We start from the raw sequence: 26,174 nt of genomic DNA, 5'->3' as shown, positions 1-26,174 counted from the left end.
CTCTTGTTCCCCACACAGGTACTAAGGGGCCCTACACTAGTAAGACAGACATTGTCTGCTCTCAAGAGATTCCCGGACTAAAGGTGGCATGGATGAGAAGCCAGGAAGACCGTGGGTGCACAGTAAGGGATATGCAATAACAGGATTCTGTGTCTGGGAGAGCAGATGTTTCCCATAGCCCTGAGCATACTTCATGGATTATTAAAAGTAGGAGGGAGGCTGAGACCTGGTGTTTACTTTGAGGGCCACATTTTAGCTGCGGCATCAGTAACTCCTGGGTGTTTAGGGTGTGCTCTCAGCGTTCCAACATGTATAGACTGTGTAACCATGATGCCATGGCCATCTCTACTTTCCACATGGGGAAACTGAGCTCAGAGAAGATGAATTACTCGGAGCCATGGGCAAGTGACTGATGATGGCTCTGGGCTTCATGCTCAGAATCACCTCATTTTCTTGCCAGGTGCACCCATTTGAGTAGCCTTGTGCCAAAAGACAGTCAAGCCCATCTTCTTGTTACTAAGGGACAAAAGTGACTGCGACTGGTCCTCCACTGGATTGCAATTTTGCAGCCTGTGGGTTTCAACAAGGAAAGAAATATGTGTATATTATTTGCCACTAGTTACTACTAGATTGAAAAAAAATTAGTTCCTACAGCTAACCTTAAAGCTTACCTACCTAGTCTCAAACTTAGGACATTCAGTAATCTCCCTTTCTTTTCTCCTCCGTGTGTGTGTGTGTGTGTGTGTGTGTGTGTGTGTGTGTGTGTGTGTGTGTGTAATAGAGAGAGAGCACTCATGTATGTGAACGAGCACATCAGTGTGTACATCACATATGTGGAGGACATAAGACAATTTCAGAATCAGCCATCACCTTCTATCTTAAGACAGGCTCTCTTCCCAGTTTTGTTTTGTTTTTCACCATGCCTGGCACATGAGCTTCCAGGAGTTGTCCATTCTGCCTCCCATCTCCTGATAGGAGGAATGCTGGGGTTACAGATGCTCATGTTTGGGGGACTGGTGTAGCCAGCTCTTTTACCCTGAGGTTCCCTCCAGCCCTTTAATGTGCCATGTCTAAGTTACCTTTAGTGAAACTGATTTACAAGCTGGGGCCATACAATTATGTCAGAATGATTTTAATGACTTCCCTGCTGAGAAGGATTTTGCCATTCAAAGAGTCACTGTTTTGTCAACACCGCTGTTCACTGATGCTTAAGACATATCATATGTAGAGGAGATGGTTAGCCTGGTTTCCGTTACTATATTGAGATGACTGGTACTGTAGATATTTAAAAGGTTTATTTAGCTTGTGAGGGTTAAGGGCATGATTTGTGCCGGGCTCTGGTTATGGCATACCTACTCGGCTGTGCCGCATCCAGATAGCACTCTGGCAAGGACAGAAGCAAGGGGCGAGGGGAGGTCACAAGGTGAGAGAGGAAGCCAGAGATGATTTTTTTTTTAAAAAAGGACCAATTTTCTCTTTTAAGATAACCTGCTGGGGTCCTTTCAAAGGTAGTATCCCCAATGGCCTCCCTCTAGGCTCTGCCTCTTAAAGGCCCCACCACTTCAACACCACCTCAGTGGGAATGGCGCTTCCATCACAGGAACCCTTGAGGGACATGCTTACAAGCCACTTCTGAACCGCAGTAGGATTCCATTTAAGTGTGATCTCCGGTAGGCTGAGCTTGCTGAAACCCATACTTAGCCCAACAGGGGCCAGACTCTAAAAGCAGTGATGCTGAAGATAACGTGCATCAAACAACTGCAGAGCCGTTGCTGGTGCTTCAGTGACCATTTTTGTGTGGAAACGCATCAGCTCCCCTGACTTGTCTCCTCCATCTTTCTTCCGATGCTCTGTCTCTCCCTGCATCCAAGTGAAACTCATCGTCTTCTCTCTGTACTCCTGTGTCTTCCTACCTTGACCCTTCTCTCTACCAGAACTCGGGCTGTCATTTGGTAATGGCACTCTTTTAATTTGGGGTGAGAGTTGGGGAGACAGTCTGTATGAAGCAAGGCTCAAAAATAATATCAGAATGTATTATTAATAAGAATTAAAAAGAAATGTCTCCAATCTCCAATTTTCATTACCACTAAGTATTTACTTATTGCTTTAGGGACTTTGACTTGGTGTGTGTGTGTGTGTGTGTGTTCCTTCCCCCCAACCAGAGAGGTATAACTTTAATCTAAATATGCAAAAAGGAAAAAAAGAAAAAGTTTTCAAAGGGAAAATGCTGATCCTGTTTAATGTTGCCACAAGTTCACTCCAAAACTGCTCAATACCCCATAATGGAGGCGAAATTGATTGTCGCCATGATCACTGCGGCTCCATCAATACCAATATTGTCTTGTTTTGAATAAAATGGGCTGGTTTTTTTTTCAATGTTGGTTCCAGTAAAATGGGGTTTTAGTGAAAATATGACCAGGAGCAGGAAACCAGTCTGGTTTCTCCCTCTGCAAATGGATTGATTTCCCTAACGCATAATACTTCCAGTGCAGGAAAGGGGAAGGTGGTTCAATTAGGACGCTGAGGTAAGGTCAAGGGTCACCAGGCTGGCTGGTGGGTTGGATTCTCAAAGATAACTCACAAAGCAATTGTGAGGTGGCCCTAAGGCGATTTTTACTTTCTCTGCCTAACAGTCAAGCCTGATGTCCATCCTGGGCTATATTTTTCTTTTTTTATTTCCCTCTTTCTGCCCAGCTTTCTTCCTGGTCCACATTAATAATTCCCAGAGTCTAGTAACAACAGGGTCTCAGTGGGATGGTGACATCATGTAGATGTGGCTTGTCCCCTAAAGGGCTATGTTCTGGAAGCTTAGTTCCTAGAATGGCAGCATGAGACTTTAAGAGAAGGAAGCTGGTGGGAAGTTGTTGAGTCATTGGAGTTAAGACCTCAGACAGAATTAGCCTACTTCCTGTGGGATCCCAATTTCCTGCCATCGGCTCACTTTCCCTCTATCTCGGTGTCATCAGCCAAGATGGTCTCAGGAGAGCTTAGCTAGTTCCCAGTACCTCAGTAGGAAGCTTTAAAATCTCCTCTCCTTAACAAAGTCCTGCAGCCTCACTCGCTTTCACACAGTTATAGAAAACGGGCTGATACAACTAAGTGTGTTCAAGGAGGCTGACATGTTGAGCGAATCTGTCCACAGTGCTGCACTGACAGACATCATAAAATCACTACACCCAAAGTCAGCTTCTTCGAGAACTCTGTTTTGTTTTGTTTTTTTTAAGGAAAAAAATGTTAAAATGCTTTATTTCCAAGGGGGCTGCATTAAAATGCTTTATTTCCAAGGGGGCTGCATTAAAATGCTTTATTTCCAAGGGGGCTGCGAGAACTCTGACAGAACCAGGGGCTTTTTATTCATTCATATTTAGATTAGTTGTTTGCTTCACTTTGGTTGAAATCTTCTCTCATTTGGGGAGCCAAGTAACCGGTTTCTATATCCACTCTTCTTCTTACCAAAGATTGTAAAAAGGATGCTAGGGACGCACAGGCCTGCAGGAGGGCTGTGCTTGCTTGGTGAGTTGCCATTCTTTTCTGGTGCTATGATAAAATAACCTGACAAAAGCTACTTAAGAGAGAAAAAGGTTGTTTTTTTGTTTTTGTTGTTGTTGTTTTTTGGGTTGTTGTTTTTTTTTTTTTTTTTTTGGTTCATAATTCGAGGTTGCAGTCCACCTTTTCTGTGAAGTCAAGGCAACAGTAACTTAAAGCAACTGGTCTGATCTGTCCAGGTACAGCAAGCACAGAGAGGAGTAAATTAATACACGTATGCTAGAGCTCGACTCATTTTCTCTGCTGTTATTCAACCCATGACCCCCTGTCCAGAGAATGGAGCCACCCACAGTGGGCTTGTCTCCTCACCTTAATTAACATAATCAGGAGAATCTGCACTGCCCCCCCCCCCACCACGCACACAGGCCAACCTAATCTGGACAATCCCTCACTGATACTATCTTCCAAGATGAGGCTAGGATCTATCAAGTTGATAAAACTAGACATGAGAATACATAATTCCTATTGGAGCAAGTGAATCCATGTCTAAAGGGTCTTTCTTTCTGCGCTTGGACAGACTGATAGCTAAAGCCAACCTAAAGCTCATTCACCGTGAACGAATGAGCCGTAGCTCTACCTCCCTCTTTCCAGACCACAACTGTACTTAGGTCAAGCTGCCTGATAGCAGAAGCCTAGGATCTCATATTCACAAAATGTTTTTCTCTTCCTGTCTGTCATGGAACCTGCTATGTTCTGCACAGATTCCTGTTTCAACAGTTGGTTCCCACACAGGCAATGTCACTGTTTTGGAAGGCTGTGAAACCATTAAGTCCTTCAGCCATATCCAACCTATGATTTTGCAAAACACAGTTACCTTGTACCAAGTTCATGTCCACAAACCACACAATTAAGTTACAAAAAAATATTTGACTATAGTCCTGTGTTTGAAGGAAGTGATAGGCCACATTCTAGCTATCTTTCCAGCACACGGCGATAAGTAGCCTATGAGACCTGGGTGGACCACTCCTGTAAGGTGGAGGGGATGCCTCACTGCAGAAAGTGGGTCATTAAGGTGTGGGTTGAGGTTTTGTAGCCTGGCATCACTTCCTGTCATCTCTCTGCTTCCTGATCATGGATGAAAGATGACAGGCTGCCTTACACACATGCCCTTCGCCACACCTTCCCTGACAAGGTGGACAGTATGCCACCTTAAACTCTGAGCCAAAATGAACCCTTGCTCCCTTCAATTGCTTCTTGCCAGGTACAGAAAAGAGAAGACGTTACTAATACACCTATTTGCGCCCTTCTGCCGTTCATCCACCTGGCTCTGGGTATGAGGACAGTCTAATGGCCTCTGCTGAAGATGCCACACATGCTTTGATTAATACCTCTAGATGAGAATACCTGGCCCCACCCTATCCTTTTAATGATCCTATATTATCATCAAGAGGCATCTACATGTCTTCTTTTTCAGGACATATTTCTGACTTTCCCAAACCAGCAGTGCACCCAGGCTTCCAGTGGCCCATGTCATACTATGACCAACTTATCTTCTCCCCTGTTTTCCTCCCCTCCCCTCTCCTCTCTCCCACTCCCCTCCTCTCCCTGCTCCTCTCTTCCCCTCCTCTTCCCTCTTCTCCTCTTTCTCCTCCTCTGTCAATTTTGCTCTCTCTCCCCCTATTGCTCCACCCTCTCCCATCCTTCCCTCTTCCTATCTCTTCTCCTCTCCTCTCTCCTCTGCCATTTCAGCCTTCAGATCCCCCAAACTGCAAGCCCAAGACTACAACTCTTCTTGACTATAATCTTATCTATCTAATGTCTACATATCTCATACATAGTACCTGCCTAATACATGTAATCACAGACTATTCCACATATTGGGTACACTGCAATCAGAGAGCTGACAAGGAATCCAGATCAATTGATATACCAATTACCTGTTGAAGACTATTGAAGAGAGCTATTGGCTCGAGTGGGCGTGGTCATTTTCGATGGATTAACATGTGCAAAGGCCAGAGGTGAGACTGAACACAACCTGGAAGGGGTGATCTAGCAGTCACAGGACACACCTGTGACAACATGACGGTTCCTGGATACCATTCACAGGTGCCTCACTTGTTCCCTCTGTTAGATCCTGCCCCAGCTCAGCAACCGTCAAACAGTCCAAGTGGCACAGAGCTCCAAATGCCTCAGGTCAGTCCTGGAGAGCTAGGAAGCCTGGAAAACCAGTAGTGACCTCACTCTTGACAAATGCTTAGACACCCCCTGTCTTCTGGTGCAGCTGGCATAAGAAGCCACTGAATGTCCAATCTATACTCAAGAGGATGTCACATGTCTAGTTAGTCCCCTAGAGGATGTCACAGGACTCAGGCTTGGGAGTGAGGGACTTGCAACCCTATGGCTCTCCCTCTGTAAACATGTTATCTGCCAGGACTCTGAGCAGCGTGTCCTGAGTTCAGAGAGTCATCTGAGTAAACATGGCTAGGTCCAGGCTCAGAGCCTGGCCATCTGTCAGTGGGGGCTCACTTCCTTCCATAGTGGAATTCCCCGTGTGCCATCCTGATCTCTACTGGGACTCTAAAAAATGTGCCCTATAATTACTGAGACTCACTCCACTCCTGACCTTTCCATCCCTGCGTGGATGTGCCTTTAGACCCAGGTGCAGCCCTCGTGACCCCACTGAGTCCTGCCCTAGTGAATTCTGATCCATCACTCTGGCTGGTAGGGACCTCCTGCTCTCCTCTTGCCATCACTCTTACTGCAGCCATATGCTGGCTGATGTTTAACTAAGCCGTATTACCTTCCAATTAACATTTGCAGGATTACGTGTGTGTGCCATGGCCTCAGCTCCAGAGCCAATTGGGAGAGGCAGAAGTTCAGGGTGAGGAACAAGCCCAGCACGCACATGAAAGAGCACAGTGCTAAGGCCTCCTAGATTCCCTCTCCACTGCTCTTCTCAGTGTGGGAGCCATTACCCACTTCATAGGTGAGACCCTGAGGTCCCCTTAGGTCATGATTATGAGTGTCAGAATAAGTACCATTTCAGGCTGTCTTCTGAACCCCGTGGCTCACTGTGCATGCTGCGGTCACTGTATAGAAGAGAACTTGGCACCTCAGAAGAGATGTATGTGAACGGATGGTCGGAGAAGTGTTTGGTTTGTTAGGTGCAGTTAGTTTTTATTCCGTTGTTCCCCTTAGTTAACTGTGAACCCCTGTACATGGGTAAATTTACCTCCTGAGGCCAAAGGCCTTACTGCTCCCTATGACCTGCCTTTATTCCCATCTTTCGTGGTCCCAAGAAATTGAGTCTGTGATATCTGTGACCTAGATCTAATCTGAGTAGCTGACCCGGAGGTACAAAAACAGGAAGTGGCACAGTAATGCAGTAGAAGAAACTAGAAGAACAAATCAGCTGCCATTTGGGCCACATAAATCCCACCTGATTTTATGTCTGCCCCCCCACCACAGGCCCACTGAGCCTTCCCATTCATCTCCATGTAGAATTGGCTACTTTTGCTTTGCTTAATAGATCACCCCAAGATGCCTCCTGGATTGTGAGTAGAGCCTAAACTTTTTCACTGGAGAATAATGGAAATATTGGAGGGTGAGCTCAGTGGGAAAGGCAGAAAACACAAACTATCAACTGCAGTACAGAATAACAAACACAGATCTCTACCAAGTCCTTTGTTGGGGAAAAATAGCTCTTTTCAACCACCCACCCTCACGTCATGCTATCCCCAGCTATTAGCACTGTCGATATGTTAGTTACTGGAAACCCATATGAATAGTTGCAGTGTTTGAAATTCATAGGCAAATTCAAGAAAATGACATCCATTTCAAAACTTAGGCACACATGAGTCCATAGATAAATGCAGCTTACGTCTGTCCCATTGGGCTGTGCAGGAAGTCTCCACAGCTGCTGCCTTGTGCAGAGCCCTCAGGTCACTGGGACACACTTGACACTAACTCGGACTGCAGACTGCAGATAGACCAGTCTCCCAGGTGCCTGCATCTGGCCAGGTCATTGCTTTCCATACAGTCTCATAGCCACACCTCTTGCAAAAAGGGCAACCTGGCCAAGAGCAAGTGGCCTAGTCCTCACTTTGAGAATGTACACGCGGCATTCAGCAAGGATGTTAACTTTTCCTTCTGCTATCTGAAGCTCCCGGGGGAGAAAAAGCCATACCTATATTGAACATTATCGTCCAAGGCTCATTGACTGATTAAAATATTCATGATTGTGGAGTTGGATTGTTAGAGATCCAGAGCCAGAATTGGCTTGGGCTACCTTGAAGCCACTTAAAGGTCAGCTTGTTGCCCATTTCTGTATCTGACCTAACTCCTTTCATCTCTCAGTTAAAGCCCTTGAAATGTATCAAGTTAGCTTGCGCCGACTCAAACACTAAGGATGTCATCCAGTAGCATCTAAGAGTCATAGCAGGGTTTTCCCTCCTTTGCTGTAATCCACCTAACTGCCATCCTCACCCAAATACCTGGCAGATGCAGTGCTTATAACAGCATTTGTGCTCTCTGTAACAGGTCACGTGACCACATTCATAGTGCAACGCTGAATCCGTGTACCCAGGCCATAATCACTCACGTTTAGTTCGGAATAAACTGCTTCTTACTTCTTTGGGGAGGGAACCTTTGAGTTGGGGCCCAAGGTCAAGCCGTTTTCATAAAAGGAGCCATATGGACCAGTATCAGGCACCAGCACAGGCTCTTGTTCAAGCACCCATGATGCCTGACTGGGTGTGTGTCATTGAGTCCTTCCTGGGACCCAGGCTTCTCTCTCCATTTGGCTGGTAGCTTGGTGGTTTATTCTGAGACATGTGACGACATCCATTTATTTTGAAAACATTTCTCAGAACCATAGTAAGCTAGCCATCCTGCCCCTTCGGCCTCCATTTCTCCAGTATCCAACTCTGCTTGCTGCCTTCTCTCCTGCCTAAGGGAACGTTGCCTCTTTTAGTTTAGAAATACAGAGTGCCAAGGGGCTGGAGAGATGGCTCAGTGATTAGGTGCACTGACTCCTCTTCCAGAGGACTCCAGTTCAGTTCCCAGCACTCCTATGGTAGCTAACACCTGTAACTCCGGGTCAGGGAGGCCCAACAGCCACTATGGGCACTAGGCATACAGGCAAAATGCCTATATATATGTAGACCAAACAAAAAGAGAGAATTAAGAAATCCCAAGTGCCTGATCATGAAGATGCTGGAGCTAAGAGGTACTTGCTCCCTCTAGACCAGTGGAATGGAAGTGTCAAGGGACTCCTCGTGATGCACTGCAGCCTCGGCCAAGACAACAAATCCTACCTACTCCACTGCCTCAGGCCCTGTCATGTCCACGTAAATGTGTAAAATAAATCCAGAGAAGGGGAGGAAGTGACCTAGAGCCCAAGTGAGCGCCTCCAGCAGCACATAAATCCTCTGCCCCGCACATCCCACCAGCTAGTGGAGAGGCCATAATTTCCAAAAAGGAAAATTTAGAAAGACACTAAAATGGCAAACAGGAATCCAAGAAAGGAGGAAATGTTCTGAGAAAGACTATTGTGATGCCAGCAGGTTCCATGCTCGGTAAATTTTGAGCGTTTAAGGCAAAATATGGAACATTCAACATTAAAAAAAATTTTTTTTGCTTTTTGTCCATACTGGACTAGAAGTCCTAAATAAAGACGATAAATGGACAACCCGATTTATTTGCAATTTTACAACATCTGGAAGCAAAAATATGAAACTGCTAATTCACAAGAAACTAGAAAACATTTTAAAAGAGAGATTCTTTAACAACAACAAACAAAAAACAAAAAACAAGCAAACAAAACTAGGAAGCTACTAAGAAAATTCTAGAGGCTTTGTCAAGACCGATGAGAAACTCTAAGGATGCTCACTTTTCTCTACCCCATCCTCCTCTCTTCTCTCTGACCTAGCCGCTCCTCGCTCCTCCATCTGCTCTTCGTCTCTGAACCCATCTCTTTAGAGCGCCCCAAGCCAAACAAAAGTCATTATCGAAAGAAAAGATCATTATGATGTCCCCTAAGGCAGAGCAGGAGACAGAGCACAGCCTGTGTCTGTTCAGTCCCTGGGCTGAAGCTGACTGGTGCCCTTGAGCTGGGCTAGAACTCTGGGCTTTGCTAAAGCTTTCACTCAGGCTACCCTGTGCCCCGCACCCCAGGCTTGCCGACTCTTATTACTGAATTGGAAGCTTGCCTTGTGCGGTGCCTCCCTCTGCAGACTAGCTGCTGAAGCAGGGGACCCTAGCCTGACTCCACATAGGAAGCCTGCTCCATTGACCTCTTTGCTTTCACTTAAGAGATACAACTTTTTCCCCCCTCGGTTCTCTTAAGAGTCATGTCTTTGGAACTGAAAGTTTAGGTTTAAGGGTTGCTTAATGCTATGGGGGAAGTAATCAGACCAGTGACCTATCAGAAATGACAAGTGACACATCTAAATGGAAGCTGGAATGACTTTAGTGGCAATAGCCTACTTTTTATGTATGGCTATATGTATCAGCCTTGTCCTCAGGGGTGTTTATGGCTGCACCTTGTTTACTCAAAACCAAAAACTTATGAGTGCTCCCTTAAACTAAAGTTGCTAAATTTGCCCAAATTCCTTGTGGCTAACAGGAATTTTAGGGCAAAGGTGTCAACTTGGGTGACAGTTGAGGCTCAGCCATGGGTCACAATTGGCCAGTTAAAGAGACAGACGATCATTGGGCATAGATACTTGTTCAGTGTGGCACCAAGGGAAACAGACAAAGGGCTCCAATAATGAGGTACCCATATTCAGGGTACTGACCTGGTCTTTATATTTAGAATTGGACAAAGAGGCAAGAGGTAGTTATAATCCTGCAGTCTTGGTTAAGACGGGGTGTGCTCGATCATTGTTTATGGTGCTACAGGGTGGTCGAAGGGAGTCCTCATTTCATGGGCAGACAAGCTGGCTCTGCTCCAGGGCGCACTCTCAACCTTAAGAAGAAGTGCCGCACACGGAAGCTGGCCTGCCCTGGAGAGCTTGCAGTTCCTGGACTCCAAGCGCACTGCAGCTTTAAAACTATCATTTCTTTCTCTGTCTTTGGCTTTGAAGGGGGAGGAAATAACCTCAGATAGCCACACCTTAAGGGACTGGCATGTCTGTTCAGAGTCAGGCACATGTCTGCCTTGAAGTAAAAGAGACACAAAAGAAAGACAGAGCTGCCACACTTTATCCTGTTTAGAGTTCCCTTGTGGGCCCAAGTGAGGCATCGGCAATTTTTAGCAAAAGCAATAGCTGAGCCCGTGTTATGCTATGAGAGTTTTAGGTATTTAACTAATTAGTTAATTCAATTATTTTTGGTAGGAAAAAAAACACCAGAAATGTCTCCAGGACCGTTAGTGTTCCTTACCTGTGCATCTGCAACAGTTTCCTGGGTTTTCATTAGAAGATGATGTTATTTTATTTTTAAGTTTTTTAAAATTTTAAGGAAAACTAAAACATAAAAAGAACCATCAAGTAACAGCAATACCAACAGTTTTAAGTGTAAGTTGAGGAGGTTGAAAAAAATTAAAGAAAAAAAAGGGTTTTGCATAAGGAAGGAACCTGTGTGGTAAAATAAAATTTTATACTAATGTAAATAACTTCCCATAAAGGAAAGATGAGGACAAAACTGAAATGTTAAAGTACATGGTTTGAAGGTTTGGGAGGGCCAATATGTATGTAGCTAAGTTTGTTTGAGTGGAAAGTGATTAAAAATCCCTTAGGTCAGTATTAAATTCACAATATAAAACCAAAGCTTAACTTTCTATGCCTAACAAGAATTTACATTCAGAAACACTAACTTAGAAAGCAAGGACTTCATGTTTTATCCCCTCAATGAACGAGTCACTTAAAGCCTGATGATTATATTTCATTTAAATTCTTTCAGCTCAAAAACATAAGTACATCTTAGTGCTAAGCTGGTGAGGTTCCTCTATTGGAGCAAAGTCCGCCCCTGTCATGGCCCAGCCTTGTCACTCATTCATCTTCATAACTGTCATAAAATGATGAGATGGCTGAGTGAGAGGTCAAAGGTTTTACCTAACTACCCCCATGGTTCTGTGATCACTGGCTAGCACATGAGAGACCTGACTGTGTTCTACTGTCTTCATAGCCCTTTTAGAGTACATGGTCATCAGATCTACAAGTTCTGGTGGTGACAGTGTTTGGTACATCACAGTGTTTGGCAGTTCAAATCTCGTATCTTGGGATGTGAGGCTCTTAACATCATGGCTGACCCTCCCAGGCCCGCTCACATCATTTAACCCCGCAGAACAGAACCAAGCAGACCCTTCCTTTGTACCTCCTACCTCCCCACTCTCCTAATGCAGGTGGGCATGCCTCTTCTTTAAGGCCTCAAGCCAGTTTCCATACTTTTCGCTTTGCCCAAGGCGTATGGATAAACTCTCCCACAGCCAGCTCGGTGCTACCTATCTCCAATGGCCTCTGGCCCTCCAACCTCAGACCCAGAACATGAGTTCTGATACCATCCATCTCTGATAACTAGAGGTGCAAGCTAGGGATACCAGTTATTGATGGAAGCAAGCCCATTCCATTGGCTGTTCCCACACAGGCTGAAGTACAGCCAACCCTTTCCAGTTGGATCTGACCTCCTACCCTTGGAACGTCAGCTACCTTATACTCAAGCAGGTGTCCCTCTGCCAACCACTGACTGAAGGCCACAGCCCTGGAAGGAAGGGAGAGGTACTTGAGATGGTCAGGGTTCCAGCCCACAACAATATCCTTGCAGTATCGGAACCTTACAGCTGCTGAGAATGCTGGGAAAGGAAAGCATCTTCCCAGTGAATTGGATTATTCTACTGCCAAGAAACTGAGTTGAACTCATTTTTTTTTCCTTTTGCACAACTAAATTCCAACCGCCCCCCACCCCTAGTTTTTAATATTGACAAAAATGCTATAGGCAGGAAAAGAACTGGGTTATCCATTTTCAGAGCAGCCTGCAGTACTGGCATTTTTGAGGACTGCACATAGAACAAACTTAATCTGGCCATGATCAGAAATAAACCAGAACGGGACAGCGTAAGGTCAGTGAAGCAGTAGCCTCTGGTACCACCTATTTTTCAGCCAATGGGAGGAAGGGTCAGAGTGAGAGGACTAGCTGAGTGAGCATTAGGACCCTCAGGAGCTGAGCTGAACAGCTCTTCAGCCCTTCCTAACACTGCCATCTACTGAGATGCCCCACTCCTCTGCCTGCAGCGAGGGCTGCAGAACCTTAGAATCAGTTTGGTTTCAGCAGTTTCTCTTGCAGTTTCTTTCCTCCTTTGATTTACTACTCTATCTGCTAGTATGAGGTTTCCCACACACACACACCTCCCCCCCCTTCAGAAATTAATTACTGTAATTATCCAACTTTTAATAGCTGCTGATTTGGCATCTGCAGAAAATATCCAAGAAAATGCATCTCTATGTTCATTTGCATATTTGAGAAACAGTGAAGATGAATCGGGACTTTTCCTCAATTACTTATTGACCTGGATAGAAGAAAAGGATCGTGCCAAATGGATTTCTCATTTGCATATTTAATTTGTGCGGTTGATATCACAGAGTGAGCAAAACATCTGATGCCGGATGCAGCCACATCCTCGGTGGGGCGGGGGGGGGGGGTAGGGGGGGCAGCAGCAGGGCAGTTCTCTGCCCACCGGCTCTGTCCCTTCACTGTCCATCACTTCAGGGTGGCTCTGCAGAACACAGAGCCAACAGGTTGTTTTGCCGAGACACTCAGACCACTGGCATGGCCACTCTCATAGTATTGTATAAAATAGCTGAAGAAGCCAGCCTCACGGTAAGGTGAATGCTCCAGGAAAGATGCGACATGCCGTGCATTTTCCTGCACTTCATAGGATCTACAAAGATCAGAGGCCTTCTCATTGAACCTGTCACCTGGGTCTGTGGTGGCGTTCAGATCTTCTCCCTCGCCAACTAGATGACCTTAGGAAGCCACACAACTCTCCTGAGCCTCAAGCACTTACAGAGCGGGGCAAGGTTTGCCTGCTCGTGGACTTTAAAGAACTTCTAAAAAGATGTCTGTTATTGCATTCCTGGCACAGAGGGCCTATATGATGTGTGTGCACTTCCAGTGTGCTTAAGACAGGCATGTATTTGGCATTAGGGTAAAGGAGGAAAGATATAGACCTTGCGTAACTCATTTAAGGTACAATGCTTTGATCTACTAGATGCTGAAGGAAGCTGGCCTTTGAAGCTGGCCCCCAGCAAGTGCCCCTTTCCTGTGCACACACAACATCACTCACACTGATAGAGGAGTATCTATTTCCCTCTGCACAGAGACCAAGCTGAACCTGGGACTGACTCACTTAGACTGATGAAATGCTGTGGAGACAATATTGACTTGTCTCAGACCTGAACTTCCAGAAGAATTTCTAGACACTTCTGCTTGTGTACCTTTGGGAGCCCTGAGCTGCTCTGTGCCCTTCCAAGAACCCACAAAGAGACACAGGTAGAGACCAGATGCAGACGACCATGCAGAGGAAACCCAGACCACAGTGACAACTTGAGATAAGGACACAGATAGATAACCAAACTGAGATGGCCCTTTAGTGGCCCCTTGTCTCATGGGCTGGCCCTCTGATGTACTGGATCCATTAGTGGAGGGGCCCTTGTGGGGGTTCCATCCCAGTCAGTACTATGAGGAGCATAATCCCATCCTTGTTGACACACGCTGTCAACATGAGACATACTATCATGTGCTGCTTAGAATCAGGGACTCATTCTGTCAGGGAACTTTACTGCATGGACATCGTAATGTTTGCCTACAACATAAGATGACTACCCATCACTGGGCAGTGCAAGCTGAGGGACTCACTGATATATACAGTCTGTCAATGGTGGAGTATCATCCTGTGACCCAGGACTGTGGTGGAATAGTTTATTACTAACTTGGTAGCCCATTTGCCCAGTACATCCCATGCCACTGTGCTGCATCTCCCTCTTCACTTGCTTTATGCTCACCGTGTCATTGCTCTCCAGGAGAAGAGAGAGCAGGATAAGTGAAGTCAGTAGGAACATATGAACATGGACCACATAAGGGCCATTTTCACTCCCAAACCAGACACCACTGTCTCTTAGTAAGACCAGTCCCATTCATACTAGTAAGACCCCAAACACACACACACACACACACACACACACACACACACACACACACACACACACCAACTTTCTCAATTTTCAGAGGACCTGCAAAATTTGTACCATATCACTAGTATGTTCTGATGGCATGAGCACCAATTAGCTGTCTTTTTTTTTTTTTTTAATGGATGCCCTCGTGGATGAAGCAAAGCTGAACCAATTGCCTTCAGCTATACTTTTTCACCTGTGGTTTTCAGAAGATCACCTAATGCACAGGAAGGACTGCTCTGAATGCCCTTTGAAGGGTGGTCACAGATCTGTCAAGGGTCCAGCACACACTTGACATGACCCTTCAAGAGGTTCCGCCCAGGGGTGGCTCTGCTAATCATGGTACAATAGAACAAAGAAGTCCCACAGCAGAAGGCACTCGGTAGACCAGCCAGCTAACAGAGACAAAGCACATGTGTTCATCAACAGATACCTGTGGGTGGTCGTCAAGGTACAAGCGAGGCAGCAGTCTCACCATGATGCATATGATCCCAGGATGCATGATCACAACCTCACCGTCATCTATCCTGCAAAGATCGGGAAAACAGGACATGTGACATGACCTCTTTTTGTGCAGTTTTCTAGATCTTTCTAAAACAGACCATGATCCACATTCTCAGGGCACCACCTAATGACCCAATTACCTTGAGCTGATACATCTGAGCCCAGTGTAGCCCTGCAGGAAAATGGAGTTAGAAGTATCACATTTTCCTTCTAGAGACATGGACACATCTCTGTCTCAAGTCCTTGGTGCTGGGATTATGAGCTACTTTTCTTCACATGAGCTCCAGGGCTAGAACCCAGGTCCTCATGCTTGCACTGAGCTCTCTTCCAAACCCCTCAAGGAAAAAAATAGCCATTTCAAGCTAAAGTGGAAAGGGAATGTATGGAAACATCTGTGAGACACTGTTAAAGCATTGCTTTGAGAAGACTCATGGGGTGAAATGCTTACATTACACAGGAAATAAGGTCTTGGATCAAACACATAAAGGTCTACCTTCAGATATTATATTTAAAAGAAAAATTTAAACTCAAAGCAAGTGAAACAACAACAGCAATAATAATAACAATAGCAAAAATCACTCAGCAGGTGGATGGAGCTGGAGGATTAGAAGCAAGCAGCGCATTTCATCCTCTCTGAGACCCGCTCAGTGTGGCAATGAGTGGCCATCTTGGGTAGGTCCTGCCCAGTCTTGCTTCTTAGTAAACACAAGTCCAATAATTTTCCTTTCCCCTGGAGCTCAGGGCTTATAGTGTCATGCTTCCCAGCCAGCATTTACCCAGTGGTCCAGTGTGACCCTAAAGGGATGACACCAAGGCAAGTCCACTGAAAACATGCGCTGGAGAGGGAAAGAATATATTTCACTGGAAGACTAGATGGATGAGGCAAGCTATGTCCATCACAGTCAACTAGCAAACTCCTAACGGTCAGTGAGAAAGAAGGAACCAAATCATCCAAGCAGGCAGAACAGCTAACCATCCCACAAAAGCACTGCAGAAATGGACACGTTTCTAAGTGTGTGTGAACTCTCAAATTAAATCAAGAAGGTATCAATAACCTAAACAAATCCATAAGCAATGAAATTGAAGAGGAAACAACAGGCCTCCTCACCAAGGAAAGTCCAGAGCTGGTAAAGTGGTTCACTCCTGCTTTTAAAAAGTATCAGTGGACACATAGGAGATCAAATGACCAGATGACGGAGGTAAAGACATCAACTCAAGGCCAAGACAAGGAAGCTAGCAAGATACAACAATGAATAACTAACTCCCAGAATATGAAGAAAATAGTCATTTCTATTGAGAAAATGTAAGATGAAACAGGGGGATCAACAGTGCTCTTTGGAGACAAGTTAGAGTGGGGTACAGATACCCAGGGGTAAGTCATTTTGAGCAGAGGGTGCACATTGCAAAGTCCCTACAGCAGGAGCATGCCTGGCATAGTCAGGAACCAGCAGAGAAGCCTGGACTTCACCTGACTCCAAAGCCCCATAAAGGCAACACAGTAAACCATCACAGAACGGCATCCTATATAAACAGGCACGCACCCTTGCCCAGGCAAAGCAGTTCAGCTGTCCCTGATGGCACAGGTGCAGAGGAGCTGGTTAGCTAAACAACACAGCCACCACCCAGACCCAGATGCAGGTCCTTGAGTTGTCCCACCCCTAAATCTACCCCTTCTATATGAACTGCTGGAGCACATGAAGGGGCCAGTGCTACAGGATCGCCACGACACAGGACAACAGTATGTCTAAGAGGAGTCCCTGTGAGGACCCAGTATTGATGGTGTAGCAGAAGCCACAGGCCTCAAACCAGACCAATGACTCATTGCAATGAACATTTGCAAGTAAAGCTGTTTGGACAATGAGGTGCACTATGTGATGCACTGTGATGCACCACAGCTTCCACAGTGAGTTAATTTTTTTTTGTTTTTGTTTTATTAATGCTATTTATTTTTGTTTTCATGTTTATTTTTTGTTTTCTTTGGGGGGTAGGTTGCAAGGGCCGAGGGAAGATACTGAGGAATGGGAAAATGAGTGGGATTGGGGTGTGTGATGTGAAATTCACAATGAATCAATAGGAAGTTAAAACAACAACAACAAAGATTAGCCCGTGTGAAAGAAGCCAGATCAGAAGAAAGGGCTGCTGTGAAAGAAGCCGTTCAAAAGGGCCGCCGCCCGCATTGTTCTGTTTCTGTGCCACATTCAGGATAGATGAAGCCACTGGCCCAGGGAAGGAACAAGGAAGGCATACGGGCACAACTTGAGGACGATGAAAATATGTGGAACCTAGATAAGGGAATCATCACCCAACACCGTGAATGTACGAAATCCTACTGAGCTGCTCCCTGATAATTGTAAATTTCACCTTAGTGAAAATTAGCACAGACATAAGATACTAGTAAAGGAGGAGCCACTGACAGCCTCAAGAACAGAAGCTCCAAACTTCACTCAGCTTACGAGTCACAATAGGAAATTTAAAAGTCCTGATCCCTGGAGCTGCAGAGACAGCTCATCAGTAAGAATGCTTGCTGCTCTTACCAAGGACCCGAGTTCGGATCCCAGCACCCTTGTCAGGTAGTTTACAACTGCCTGTAACTCCAGTAACTCTAGGCCTCTGGCCTCCATAGGCATCTGCTTCTTTCTCTCTCTCTCTCTCTCTCTCTCTCTCTCTCTCTCTCTCTCTCTCTCTCTCTCTCTCTCACACACACACACACACACACACACACACACACACTCACACACACACACACTCACACACACACACACTCACACACACACACTCACACACACACTCTCACACACACACACACACACACACACATGATTAAAAACAAATTAATTCCTAACTCTTAACTTCAGAACTACACGCTTGAGCATCTCTCTGCAAGTGAGAGACCAGGACCTCACTGAGCCTTTGGTGAGGGCCAGGCAGCCAGTGTAAGCTTCCAGGATAAGGGACTTCTAAGTAGGGGTATGAGACATCAGAAGCTATTGTCCAGGTGGCACTATGTGAAGAAGGGCACTGGGCAGAGTAAAGGGGGGGTGTGAGGCAGGGAATGTGAGTATGAGATTCCAAATGAGGCTACAGGCAGGGATAACCACTAGAGGCTTCCAGGTCAGAGCAAAGGTCATATGCATACCTTTCAAAGGCCAACAGCATTCAGCCCAGCCATCAAAGTCAAAGCAATCACCAATATTACATGAACTGATGTTAAAGATACAGCCTGGTAAGATGGCAAGGTGGGTAGAGCGCTGGCCACACATGCCAGTGTGGACTGCAATCTGAGCACCCAGAAGTCATGTAGCCCCACCTGTAACCACAGCATTCAGAGCACAGGCAAGGGGGTCTCTGAGTAAGCTGGCCAACTAGCTCGGCTGATGAGCTCCATGTTCAAGTATACAGCATAGAGAGTGGCTGAAGAAATAATACTCCATGTCAATCTCTGGCCCCAAGTTAGTGTGTTCACACACATGCCCATATGCCCATGTACCTAGACATGCACACACAACCTATACAACACATACAGAGAGAGAGAGAGAGAGAGAGACACAGACAGAGACAGACAGAGACAGGGAGAGAGAGACAGAGACAGAGACAGGGACAGACAGAGACAGAGACAGAGAGACAGAGACAGAGAGATTAATTTTTATTCTTAAGGGGATACTGTTTGAACATGAATTATTAGGGCAGTATTACAAGATGACCAATAGCCAGGAGATTGGGATAGATGTGAGGACATCCTACTGGGACTCTAGGTACCAGAAATAGAGGAGATGGGGAAATAGAAGGACCCAGAGGGTCCTAGAAACCTACAAGAAGATCATTGTGATGGGTGGATCAGGCCCAGAGGGGTCTGCTCAAACTATTGCACTAACCAAGGACAATACAAATAGTAAACACCAAACCCCTACTCTGATCTACCCAATGGACAGGACATTCTCCACAGTTATGTGGAGAGTAGGGACTGACTCTGACATGAATTCTGGTGCTCCATATTTCACCACCTCCCCTTGGTGGGGAGGCCTGGTGGCACTCAAAGAAAGAATAAGCAGTCTACCAAGACGAGATTTGATAGCCTATGGCCATATAGTGGGGGAGGAGGTCCCCCTCGGTTATAGACCTAGGGGAGGGGAATAGGGTGAAAGGAGGAAGGGCGGAACAGGAGGATACAAGTGATGGGATAACAATTAAGTTGTAATCTGAATAAATTAATGTAATTAAAAAAAAACCAAGATGACCAATAGCAAAGGAAAACAAGAAAATGGCTGCCCATGGGCTCTGCCCTGCAGGGCCCGCACTGAAACCTTTCACTTGCCTGGTGCATGCCAAGGTGCCATGGAAACAACGTCCCCTTGTGAATACAAACTATTGCCGCAACTTAGGCTCATTCAAAAGTATTTGGGGTTGCTACTTTGACAGACATGAGCAATCAAAGTTAGCCTCGAAGGCATGGCCAGGCCTAAAGAGGTCAAAGGCTAAGTAAGGCATGAACCATGAAGGAGAGGGAGGCCCCTGATTGGAAAGGACTTCCTTCTGGACTCTAAAATATACAGCTACAGACAGTAGCTCCTGTGCACAACCTTCCATGCCCAGCACTGCCAGTGGAAAAGAGGAAATCCTTGTATGGGAGGAAAGGACCCCAGAGCCATATTCCACTCCCTGCTCTACCAATGTCCAGCTGAGCTCTGCACTGGCTGCCGAGAAGCATGCATTCCCTCCCAGAAAAAATGGCATCTAGCAAATTCCAGGAAGACCAGCCAATTGGCAACCCGAGCACATCTACATGTGGGGTGTGCACCCACATGCTTTGCAAATAGTTGTGCCCTGTGGTGTGCAGTGTGTTGTATGGATGTGGTATGTGGTACATATATCATGTGTGTCCTGTGTATATGTGTTCCTCTACTGTATGTGGTATGTTTGTTCATAGAAATGGCACTCTTTGTACTTTGGAAATTACAGCTCCAGTTTGGGATTACGTAGTATGTAGCTTCTATTTTGTTGTTGTTTTAAAGATGTTTTCTTGTTTGTTTGTTTGTTTGTTTGTTTGGGAGGAGGGGCCCATGCCGTGGCATGTATGCGGAGGTCAGAGGACAACTTGAGGGAGTCAGTTCTCTCCTTCCATCGTGTGAGTTCCAGGAAGCGAACTCAAGTCATACTGTTTCCTGTTCTTAAACACCAGCAAAGGTCAAGTCCAACTGTCCATTTTGCTGAGAGCAAGTGTTCTATTTTTGAAATGTGGCTCTTAAGGCGTTTTGAAACTATCACTAAGCTAGGATGACATCAAACACATCTGTCATTTATAAAGAAGCAGGGCCGTGCATCCTGTAGAAGACTTTAAACGCCAGCTTCCCAGGCCACAGTGAGAGGCTGACTTGGCAGTTTGTAACCTCTATTGTGGGAACAGCAGGAAAAATCAAGAAGAAGGCATACACAAAGTATGCATGCGCACACGCTTCAGAGGTCAACTCAGTTCACATTCCAATTCTCAGGCATGACCCTGGGTTGTGTTCCTCATTCTCTGGCTTGGTTTCTTCACTGGTAAAACTCTAGGATGTGGGAGGGAATTAAATGAAATAAACATTCAAGTCCAGTCTTAGGGTCAGTCCTCAGTGGACTACCACTTTTCCTCCCTCACTCAGTGTTATCTGATGCTAACAAACACGCCTTTCCCTCCAAGAACTGGCTGACTAAAAGGAATAAGCTTCCTGACCAAGATACCAGGTTGATCTGTGTGGCATCAGGTCACGTGGCAGAGCTGCCTCAGAGTGCTTCTCTGGAATGGAAAGTTCTGGATCTCCTGAGAACATATGTTCCTCATCACAAAGACAAGAGAGCAGATCATGGGAGTCTGGCAAGACCTGGTTGGTACAGGACAGCCGCCAACTCCAGCAGATATTTCTGTAGCTGCAGAAACTCCAGATAGCCACGGAGAGATTGCTTTCATTTAAAGTCACACCCCACACAAGATGGCAGCCACAGACATAGAACCAGACTCTCAAAGACACAGAAGAAAAAAATCATTGTGACTCATGTGGTTCAAGAAATAAAAGGGACATAAAGGCAAGCCAAGGAAAAGGACCATAGGATCATAAAGTTGATTTGTAAAAGACTAGGCAGGGTCTGTCCCTCTCTCTCTCTCTCTCTCTCTCTCTCTCTCTCTCTCTCTCTCTCTCTCTCTCTCTCTGTGTGTGTGTGTGTGTGTGTGTGTGTGTGTGTGTGTGTGTGTGTGCACGCGCGCGCGCGCACGCACACTGCATCTTTTAAATTTTGAAACGACGTCTAAATAGCTAGTGTTATACATCAGATTAGATACAGTTAATAGGAGACTCTGGTGAGTTGGAAGAGAGAACAAAATAGACTGCAGAAAGAGTGAGTACCAAGAGATAGTGAGATGAAAAGAGAAAGTGGCTGAGACCCAGAGGGCAGCATAGATTAGGGCAGCATATCTGTCAAAGTTCCAAAACGCAATAGTAAATATTTTTAAAAGGCTAGAAAAGGACAATAAAAAATGACATGCGGAACTGATGATGGACATCTATTTCCAGATATAGTAATTTCCATGGATATCAAGCAGAAGAAACTTGTAAAATAATCCACACCAGGCTACATGAAGACAATCTCAAATCAGAAATGATGCAGCTCTTTCAAGAATCCAAAGGAAGTCAAAAAGTTCATTTCTGGTGCTCATGAAAGTTTTTCCAAAGAAAAGCAAATTAGTTAATAGCCACATTGAAACTGACAGCTAAGGGAACCTTTCATGTGTTTCAAGAAAACAAATCTTGGTCCAAAGTGCATACCAAGCAAACCATCTTCCCACAACTAGGAAGGAAATAAATCTTTTTTAGACTAATAAAACTTAAGAGACTTTATCACAATTAGACCTTGGAGAGAGAAAAACCCCAATGGTGTTCTATGGAGACATAAAATAATACTACATTAAAAGGTGCAGGTTCAAGGAAGAATATAAGGTATGGAAAATATATAGACAAGTCTAAATAAACTTTGAATAAAAACAATAGATAACCGAGATGTTAACTGAAATAAAGTGGAACTAACTACAAATCAATATTAATGTACAAGCTAGAGTAGCAGTGTTGAGGACACTACAGTTGCTTCTGTATTAAATTAAAAGAAGATGAAGATAAGACTTAACTTTAAACATTCTCTTCAAGCCTCTTAAACCACTTCAAGCCAATCACTAAAACACCAAGCACAGAGACTGTACGCTGAATACTAATAGGTGGAAAACATCACATTAAAAACCTAGCTACTCAGACACAAAGGAAAAATAGGTCAAACGCAAAAATAACAAAGTCGAAACTGGAAACACCCAAAGAAGAATGAAATTAGATCCACGTCGCTCACTCTGTAAAACAACCAATTCAAAATCATATGTCTTAACTTAAAACCTTAAATACAAAACTGCTAAAGGAAAGTGTGTTATAGGTCCAGGCAAGAACTTTCTGAGCAGGACTCTAGTAGCAGAGAGAAGAGTTCCAAGAAGTGGAAAATGAGACAATATAAAATTAAAGAACTTCTCCACGGCAAAGGAAACTGCCATCAAAGTGAAAAGACAACAGTCTGCAGAATAGGAGAGAAATCTTTGTCAGCTGTGGTTTAGACAGAGGTTGATGTCCAGAATACGTGCAGAACTGCAAAAACTAAACAATAAAGAAACAAACTTTCTGCAATAGCAATTTCAAGGTTTTGTTTCTTTAAGTTTAATTTTACAGTTCTATATGTATGCATATGTGTACATGTGTGTGCATACATGTTGTATATATGCTTCTGGTGTATGTTTTATTCGTATATGTGATATGAATATGTTAGTAAATGTGAGAAGAGACAAGGAAACTAAAAGAGCCTGTGAGATAGGTGGGAAGGTTTCAGGAGAGGGATGGGAAAAGTGGCAGAACACATGCGGTATAAAAGTAAAAGGGGATGTCGAGGATGGAAAATGGTGTAGTGAGAGATGGGTCAGGGAGGTGGGAAGAGAGAATCAGCCAAAAGTCACATGTATATGCAATTGCCATGAAGAAACATGTTACCTTGCATGCAAATTAAAAATAATGTAAAAACGTTAATAGATTTAATAGATACACATTTCCCATTATAGTGGTCTTTAATGTATTTTTCTGGACAGTGACATGCCAAGACTTAACAATTTAATGATATGGGGAAACAACTACAAATTTGATTCAATGGTCAAAAACTGAGCATTGTCCTAACAATTAGAGGATGCACATTCTTTCATGCCTGTGTGGAGTGCTTATGAAAATTTACCACCTTTATGGCCAATGTGGTTAAAGCCAATTAATTCTGAACAATAAGAACCACACAGTCAGCTTGATCTCCCTACAGTGAAGGTGGCAGCGAACAGCAAAAGATAAGCAGGCCTGGGGTTTAACCCTGCAAATCCAGAGACCCCAAGCACAGATCACAAAGGAAAGCAGAAAAACATGGAGCTGTATAGCAATGAAACAGCAATGGTATAGAGTATGGACGATAAAGGACAGCAAGAGATGCACAGATTTAAAGGAAGACAGAGAGAGATAAGTCTCCTGACCATCAAGGCAGGGAGAAGATTCCTGAATAAGCCCAAAAGGAGAACAGAGGAAGAGCAAGTCAGAAGAAACTAGAACACTCAGCTGAGAGAAACAAGAGATGCTAAGAACGGTTCAAATGCTGAAGGAAGGAAGGAACGCCAAGGAAGTCACTGTGCAGGACATTTGAGATGAGATGCGGGACAACCCAGCAGAAAACTAATGCCAAGAGGACATTAGGGCCTGCTGGCACACACCTGCACTACTGGATACTCACAAAGATGAGGCAGGAGGGTGTCTTAAGCCCAGAAGATTGAGGCTAGCTCAGGCAACATTGTAAAAAGCATGCTCTCTCCCATCTTGGAAAAAACAAAGAGCGGCGAGCCTTATGGTGGTGCATACCTTTCATCCAAGCACTAGGGAGGCAGAGGCAAGTGGACATCTGAGTTCAAGGCCAACCTGGTCCACAGAGTGAGTACCAGATAGCAAGGCTACACAGAGAAACCCTATCATGAAACAAAGCAAAAGCAAACAAAAATAGCAGTCTTTCTCAATAAATTGAAGTTTGGATAAATAAAATGGGATTATTCTTGAACAATAACTTACCTTGGCAAGTTCAAAATAAATAGAAATCTGCTATCCAGTAAGAACTGTTCTCACAAGAAAGCACCGGGCCACGAAGGTTTAGTGCTAAATGCCAGCACATAGCCCAGCTCTAGATGTGTTTTTTAACACTGACTGCCAGAGAACAGATGAGAGTCTGACCCATGACTGAATGGCATAAATTTAACAGTAAAAGCAGATTAAAAATGAATATGAAAAACCAAGTGAGTTCAACATAGATACAAAATCCTTTCTGCAATTAGCAAATCGGGTATGACAAGATATTGTGAACACCTTGGCTTGTGTGGGATGCAATAGTAGACACGATTGGGTACATTCAAGGTGATATGGCCACAGACAAGAGGCAAGATTTAAGGCAGAAAACCATAAACAGACCAAATTATCCATGAAACAAATGATGTCTTAAGATCATCTCCTCATATGGAGACTTAATGGCCATCACTTGCACCTCTGAAAACTGGGGACCTTCTCAGGACAAACTGTAGTGTCTCCCAATACAGACATCATCACAGTGTTGGTGCCATCTGTCTTTGTTGCTTGTGTGAAACCAAAGAGGGCATAGACTACTGATATATAATATAGGATCACTCATTTCTCCTGCCACCCCAATATGGGTAGAGATGGACCCTCACATTCCTTGCTTTGATGGAACTATGTCCTTCTACAGTCAAATGTTTTTGCAAAGTCTGAGCCAGTGAGAGGTATGGCTTAAGAAAGAAAATGGAAGTAGCACAAGAGATAAGGAAGATGCCTGTGTTTGGACCCTGTGGTTTGTGTCCTAGCAAGCCGAAAGAGCTCACCCAATCCCCTGGCAGCACTCTTGGAAGGAGACAAGGCCACAGACAAGGCCAGGTGGCCTGAATACTCAGGAAGACTCACCTAAACACCACAACTCCCAGGGGCACAGAGGGCCCCAGAGGAGAAAGTCTGTCACCACGGAGACCTGTTCTTACAGGCTCTTGTATAAATCAACAGATTCCTCCAGCTCTGTGCTGACTTGGGTCAAATTTGCTGTGAGTTCCCAGGATAGAGGAGCTTGGAGTCCTCCAAGCAACTTAAAAATCTGGCAACTCTCTGGCACATTCAGTCTGTAGCTTGACCTCTCTACTCTCTATGCCCACAGGGATAGCTGTATAAGAAACGAATGGGCCACACATACACTCATGACCCACAGCAGAAGCAGCCAACCCAGCTCTAACCTCTCCTCCAGGTCTGGCCACTGCTTGACTTTGCCTTGGCGGCCACCAGCCTCTCCTTTTCGAGCATCCACAGAAGGCTCCTGGCCAGCCCTGGCCAGTTCTATCAGGTCCCCGTGCAGGTGGAGGGTTCCACTGGCCATTCTCTCTAAGAAGCTGAGGATCTGCAGGCAGCTCTGCACCCTGGGTGGAAACGGGCAGCTGGAGGAAAAGGCACAGCTCAGCAAATCCACAAAGGGCCTGGCCTTCATGTCAGAGGAAGAGTACAGCCGGGTACCCTCTTCGTCTGGGGCCCCAAAACAGCCCAGTAGACAGAGGTCCTCAGCCAGCTTCTCAGAGAGCCCATTGCTCATGAAGAAGTGCTCGTTGACTGGGTCCAAGTGCAGTGCAGCAGACATCACACAAAGGGTGTGCAACACCAGCTCCAGGGTCTGACTGGGGGACACTGCACCCCATGTTGGCACTGCAGGCACTTGGAGGGACCCCTCCAGGTCGGAAAGCAGGGAGAGCAGTCCATTGAACCCACTGGAGACACGGAACGCAGCATGGCCTTTGGGGGTCTCCAGGATCCGGAGCAGAGACTGAAAGAGCAAGCCAAGAAAATGAGTGAAATCCAAGAGACAGGTGAAGGCCGTGTACAAGCACAGCTGTCCAGG

General features: G+C 45.2%; 1 protein-coding gene across 2 annotated transcripts in view; it reads right to left on the bottom strand.

Annotated features, from left to right (window-relative positions):
• WDFY4 (WDFY family member 4) overlaps positions 1–26,174 on the bottom strand; it is a 227,691-nt gene that overhangs the window by 153,502 nt on the left and 48,015 nt on the right. For both annotated transcript variants that reach the window (XM_084793895.1, XM_084793896.1), the window contains 2 exons: positions 25,522–26,099; positions 15,088–15,181 (listed from right to left, as the gene is read on the bottom strand). In XM_084793895.1, coding sequence (XP_084650021.1) covers positions 15,088–15,181; positions 25,522–26,099 — 672 coding nt within the window. The remainder of the gene's footprint in view (positions 1–15,087; positions 15,182–25,521; positions 26,100–26,174) is intronic.

This window comes from Acomys minous, assembly GCF_964271855.1.
Source record: "Acomys minous genome assembly, chromosome: 9".
In the NCBI taxonomy this organism is placed as follows: domain Eukaryota; kingdom Metazoa; phylum Chordata; class Mammalia; order Rodentia; family Muridae; genus Acomys; species Acomys minous.
Note: the sequence above shows the minus strand (reverse complement) of the source record. Positions and strands in the feature narration are given on the sequence as shown.